At 43.9% G+C, this 6,819-nt stretch overlaps 1 protein-coding gene across 1 annotated transcript; it reads left to right on the forward strand.

The window, feature by feature from the left end:
- The first annotated feature begins 1,458 nt into the window (after positions 1-1,458).
- LOC139470458 (glycoprotein-N-acetylgalactosamine 3-beta-galactosyltransferase 1-B-like) lies at positions 1,459-5,341 on the forward strand. The gene is made up of 3 exons (XM_071252865.1): positions 1,459-1,513; positions 4,110-4,768; positions 5,213-5,341. The coding sequence occupies exons 1-3, from the start codon at positions 1,459-1,461 to the stop codon at positions 5,339-5,341; spliced, it is 843 nt and encodes a 280-aa protein (XP_071108966.1).
- The last annotated feature ends 1,478 nt before the right edge of the window (positions 5,342-6,819 follow it).

The following is a 6,819-nucleotide window of genomic DNA, read 5'->3' on the forward strand; positions in this document are numbered from 1 at the left end:
TCAGAACGGTTGACAGTTGAGATCTATAGAAAAGTATCTCGCAACTTGAGATGCATTATTAATAAACCAAAGTTAAATTTACGAAATACTTTACCAGAAGGAGACTTGTGTACGACGCCTGCTCGTTCTGTAAATATCAATGTCAATCGACATTCGTTATAGGGAAACAATACAGTGTATCGGGGTATAAAAGCAATTCGCTCAAAGCGTGCTAGAGAAATACCACGTGCAGCATGGGCTAGCTGGAGTCATTACACAATAAACTGAACAACTTTCTCATCGCCTGCCCCGGTAGCTCAGTGGGAAAACAGTTGGTTACGTACTTAACACGATATGCGAGGTTCGATTCAAGTCATGGAATGTCCATGTTAATTTTGTTTTTACTTTTGACCAATCATCAAACACAATTGTGATAACAAGTTTATAAAACGTTAATTGTAAAACATAGGTACATGTATAACAATTGAAATTTATTCACCAGGTCCCGGGCATTGTTAATATTGCCTGCCTTGGACATTTAGAAGAACCTGCTGTTACTGTAGGGGGCGGTCAGGTAGCCTTGTGGTTAAAGCGTTGCTCGTCACGCCGAAGACCCGGGTTCGATTCCCGACATGGGTACAATGTGTGAAGCCCATTTCTGGTGTCCCCCGCCGTGATATTGCTGGAATATTGCTAAAAGCGGCGTAAAACCATACTCACTCACTCACTCACTCAGGGTAAGACACAAGCTATTTCCATGTCAGTGTTCCTTCTAAGTACAATAAAGCAAGTATTTCACTTATTCAGCAACTTAAGTCAATCAGAAATACAGATCAACCCTTTTTATGAATAATATCCGAATAACAGTTTGAAATAGCACAATCTCAAGGCCCAACGTGTTTAGGCGATAACTGACCATGTGTCGTCATGCCGCGGGGTGATGAGTTATCTCCCTTAACAACCATATTGCCATATATCCTCAGGCTTAATTGGCATACTGATATCTGATCTGATTGTCCTATCAATTCAAATGTGATAAAACTTAGTCCTTAAGATGCTGATAGGTCCCGATAATAAAGATGACGGCACATAGCGTAATTTCTACAATTATCATCAGCGTTTGCTCTCTCTAGATCAACGACAGTGCTAATCCGGCACTAGTCGTGATTATAATCACCTATAACAGCGGACGCCTTGTCTCAGCACGTCTACTCGTGGATGGCTGTCCGCAGCGATGGAAACATTGAAGGCATCTCACATAACGGTGAATTGTTGTGACGTCACACAGAAAATATCCGGGTAACATGTAAAAGACAAGACGAGTTTTCTACAGCCTCACCCGCTCGCCGAACACACAGACCGACCTGGATAATGTTTTGGGTTTCCCGAATCTCGAAGTATTTGATAGGGGCGTGCTCTGGGTTCGTGGTGACGTACTGCGTGTTTGTTTTATCGGGTGGCACTACCCGTATTGACAGGATGCAGGACCGCTACAGTGGACGCGCATCTCACGAGGACGGGGCGGTGTATGACGGTAAGGACGTCGACGTTTAAGATAGGGCTAGTGTTGATAAACCATTCCGATAAACTTGGCATCACCATCCGATAAAATGAAGTTGATTAACAGGAACTATTTTTGATAAACATATGTCGATGCAAATATTATTGCTTAACGTTCCCAAAACGTGTAGATTAGAGTTTTAGTGTTTTGCCGGGGTGTGAGTGCCAATGTAAACCGTGAGTGAGTGAGTGAGTATGGTTTAACGCCGCTTTTAGCAATATTCCAGCAGTATCATGGCGCTTAATTCACACATTGTACCCATGCCGGGTCTTCGGCATGACCAGCTTAAACCAAAAGGCTACACGACCGCTCTGCCAATGCAAACAAGCATTGTAGCTAATCATTTGGCGCAGTATAAAAAATGGACAGTTTCACTTATGCAATGTGTTCCTGCGAGATTTCTAAATCTACGTCAGTGAATGAAAATATCGCTAAAACATTGATTATTTAAAGAATGAAATTATATGATCAAGTGATTATTGTTTCGTAAAACCCCTATATTTGAAATAACAATATTTATTTCCCCTCCACTGGCTCGTGCTTTAAGCAATTTGAATTCCCCACTCGGCTAACCGCCTCCGTGGTCTAGTGGTAGAGCGCCCACCCGGAGAGCGGAAGGTCCGGGGTTCGATCCCCGGCCGCGTCATACCAAAAGACGTTAAAGTATGGTACTTGTTGTTACCCTGTCTGCCGCTCGGCACTGAGGGGCTAAAACAAGGACTGGTCGACTCGGAATCAGTATACTGTGTCTGAGTGGGGTATTCATGTTAAAACTGCGGCATGGTATCTCAGTGGGCTTGCACTATAAATCGGCATCAGTCCGGACTAGTACAAGCAGCCACACACACACACACACGTGCATGCACGTCGCTATATAAGTGCAATAATCTTGGACGCGACGTTAAACCCCATTTCACCTCACCTCACCCCACTCGGCTGAGCATGTAAGCTGTGTATTACTCTATGCTGTGTCCGAATCCTCTTATAACTGACTTGCATTGTGTTTTACGCCGCTTTCAACTACGCCGCTTTCAACAGCACCGTATTTCCTCGATTTAACGCCGGTCTTGAATAACCACCGGGATCTCGGTTATTCTTCGTTCCCTAGACTGTCTCCCAGACCCTAGAGATTTAAAAAAAAAGGAGTCCAACACAATTCTAGTAGGAATTAGCAAGTCTATTGTTCCAGTTGTATCACAGCGTGTCAGCTTAATGTTGGAGGAAAGCCCGACGTGATGCAGGTCTAAGACGTTACGCCACTGTGGTGAAACTCACGAACACGGGCATGACAAGCTGTGACAAGGTTTGTGGTGTGCCCAAGGGAGGCAACTCTCTACCGCGAATTGCCTCTCCTTAAACGACTGGGCCACCCATGGAATTCTGGCACGCATAAGGGACGTAACTCTGCACAGCAAAATTCGACTCCTTTGACGACAGAGCCACACGTATATGTACCCCTACTCCGAGTCTTAAAACGTATTCGACACCACTCGCCCCTTTCCGTAACCTGCAAGAAGACTCGTCCCCTTCTCGATGAATGTTATGTGCGAAAATACGACAAACCAATCGGAATGCGCGTATGATTTCAAGTTCTTTGTCAAATAATCCCTCAGAAATAATTTTTGAATTTACATATGTCTTGCATCTAAAAATATACCCAAGACACAGTGAAATGTGTTCAATCATACTGCATAATGCCGCACGTCCCGATGTCCTTTAAATTGCATCTGAAATATATATAATATATGGGGAAATATATGTGAACCATTACGCAACGAGTTGACAATTGTTTTAGGTATGCCCGTTTGCGCTAAGACGGAACCTAGTTGCAAAAATTGCCACGAGAGGAGCGCGAGTCGCTATTCGGCTTGTCCCGGAATAACACGGGTTGGTCACGAATGTCTTAAAACGGTCTATCGACATACGTTATAGTGAAACAATACAGTGTATCGGGGTATAAAAGCAATTCGCTCAAAGCGCGCTAGAGAAATACCACGTGCAGCATGGGCCAGCTGGAGTCATGACATGATAAACTGAACATGTTTCTCATCACCTGCCCCGGTAGCTCAGTGGGAAAACAGTTGGTTATGTACTTAACACGATATGCGAGGTTCGATTCAAGTCATGGAATGTCCATGTTAATTTTTTTTTTTTACTTTTGACCAATCATCAAACACAATTAATGATAACAAGTTTATGAAACGTTAATTGTAAAACATAGGTACATGTATTACAATTGAAATTTATTCACCAGGTCCCGGGCATTGTTGATATTGCCTGCCTTGGAAGTTTACCGACATTTAGAAGAACCTTCTGTTACTGTAGGGGGCGGTCGGGTAGCCTAGTGGTTAAAGCGTTCCCTCATCACGCCGAAGACCCGGGTACAATTCCCAACATGGGTACATTGTGTGAAGCCCATTTCTGGTGTTCACCGCCGTGATATTGCTGGAATATTGCTAAAAGTGGCGTAAAACTATAATCACTCACTCACTCTGTAACTGTAGTTTGACGTCATCAGGGGTTTAAAAATATTGTTCAAATATTGTTCTCACATTTTGTTATATTTCAGATGTCCAAGAAGCCCCTGATACGATGGCTTCTCGCTTGCGAATATCTTGCTGGATTATGACAAGCCCACGGAATCTTGAAAAGAGGGCGAGGTTTATCCAGATGACATGGGCTAAACGCTGTGACAAAGTGGTGTTCATCAGCTCGGAAACGAACACGACCTTTCCAACGGTTGGACTTAACGTTTCTGAAGGTCGGAACCATTTGACCGAAAAAACTCTTGGAGGCTTTCGTTATATTTATGAACATCATTTCGACGACTGTGATTGGTTCTTTAAAGCAGATGACGACACTTACCTCGTTGTGGAAAACCTTCGTCACTTCCTGGCTGATTTCGACACAAACGAGCCACTATATTTCGGCCATCATTTTAAGGCAATTATTAAACAAGGATACTCAAGTGGCGGATCCGGATTGGTTGTCAGCAAAGAGGCCCTGAGAAGGTTTGGTCAACATGGACATCGTCCGAAAATATGTCGCCAAAAGGGTACAGCGGGGGATGCAGCATTTGGTCAGTGCATGCAGTCATTGGAAGTAAAGTTAGCAAATTCAACAGACTCGCAAGGAAGGAGCAAGTTTCACTGCATGACTCCTCACTCCCACCTGTCTGGTAAATACCCGCAGTGGTACCGGAAGTACGACGCCAACGGTGCCAAGAAGGTATGTCTTAGAGTCGGTCATTGGTGCTGATGGTATTCACGGGGATCAACGTGATGTCATCATTGCTGCTAATGTTTACGGGAGACGGTTGGATGACCTAGTCCTTCATGCATGGTATCGCCATACTGAAGAACAGGGGTCGAATCCCATTGTAGGTATAATACTTAGCGTCCATTCTTGGTGTCCCCGGTCCTAGTATGGTTACATTATGGTGAAAAGGACAATACACGTGCATATTAAAGATAGGTCTGGGCGGTGGGTCTGGTGGCAAAACATTGGGTTGTCACATTGAAGACCGGTTTCGATATCTAACATGGGTACAACGAGACCCATTCTTGGTGTCGTGATATTTCATCATCATCATCATCATCATCATCATCATCATCATCATCATCATCATTATTATTATCATTATTATTATTATTATTATTATTATTATTTCAGGGTATCCAGAGCATGAGTGATCATCCCATCTCTTTCCATTACGTCGGCGGATACAAACAGCTGGAGTTGGAATATCTGATGTACCGCGCCCGAATACATCATTATGTGCCTAGCCTGTCGCTGGATTAAAGGAAAATGATTCAAATGTTTTCTTTCTTTCTTCTTTACATTGCAACAAATACACTGTCGGAAACGTATGAAGTATAAAAAAACACGCCTCCGAGGTTTTGGTTGAAAATATAAAATCGCTAGCGAGGGAAAAGCCCGAGTTCAAGGTTTTTACATTTTGAACCAAACCCGAGGAACCGTGTTTTATCCAACTTATGAACCGCCTAAATGCAAGAAATAGCGCAAAAAACTGAACACATTTTATGGTGAAACAATGCAGTGTGTCGCGGTATAAAAGGAATTCGATCAAAGCGTCTGAGAGAAAAAACACGTGCAGCATGGACCAGCTCAAGTCATGACATGTGAAATTCTACAACGTCTAATCACCCGAGCCGGCAGCTGTGGGAAAACAGTTGGTTACAAGACTTAACATCACATGTGGGGTTGCTGGTTTTGATTTTCGTCATGGAATTTTCATGTGAAACAATTGTGACTTTTAACCAATCATCAAACACAACTGTGTTCACATCAAAAGGCAAGTTATAAAAGGTTAATAGTAAAACCTACAATTAAAATTAGATTAGAAGTAACCCATTTCAAAAAACTGGGCTTGGAAGATGAGCTGGTTACAAGGTTTACCCGAGGTTGTCAGGAACCTAATGCAGTAGAGTGCACAGCCAATACGTTACAGTAATTAGCGCTGATGGTCATGGACAACTGGAAGCCAGGACTTAAATTATCACTGATTGGTAATTGACAATGGGCAGACGGGGGTAATTAACATTGATAAGTAAATGTGAAACCTGGGGGTAATTAGCACTGATAGGTAAAACAATAGCAGCTGACAAAGATCAAAGCACTAGACCGTCGATGCACGTGCTGCGACAAGACATATCGTAAACAGGTTGTTCGGTGCTGCATGGACCACCCGTGCAGGTACCTGTATAAAACTCGACCGAACGTGTCACACACAATCATAGGAACCCAAAACACACCGAACAAATGTCACTTTAAATGCAGAGAGAGAGAGTGTGAGAGAGAGAGAGAGAGAGAGAGGGCGGTCGGGTAGCCTAGTGGTTAAAGCGTCCGCTCGTCACGCCGAAGACCCGGGTTCGATTCCCGACATGGGTACAATGTGTGAAGCCCATTTATGGTGTCTCCCGCCGTGATATTGCTGGAATATTGCTAAAAGCGGCGTAAAACAATACTCACTCACTCACTGACGTCAGACCATCATCAAACTGATCACACGATACAACAGGAGTGGCCGCAACACTGACCGGTCTCGGATTGGCCGACCACGTGTAACCAATCCCTTAGAAGACAGATATCTGCGAACCCTGCATCCACGCAGCCGGGTCTGGAAACACAGTGAGAAGATGACTGCGTGCTGTTGGCATTAGGGCATACAGACCGCTCCGTGGATACCACTCGTTGTTATTCATGGCAATCTCAATGCATAACGGTACGTTGACGAAGTCCTAAGACGAGTAGCGGTG

This window comes from Haliotis cracherodii, unplaced genomic scaffold (assembly GCF_022045235.1).
Source record: "Haliotis cracherodii isolate W230 unplaced genomic scaffold, xgHalCrac1.p SCAF_20, whole genome shotgun sequence".
Classification (NCBI taxonomy): domain Eukaryota; kingdom Metazoa; phylum Mollusca; class Gastropoda; order Lepetellida; family Haliotidae; genus Haliotis; species Haliotis cracherodii.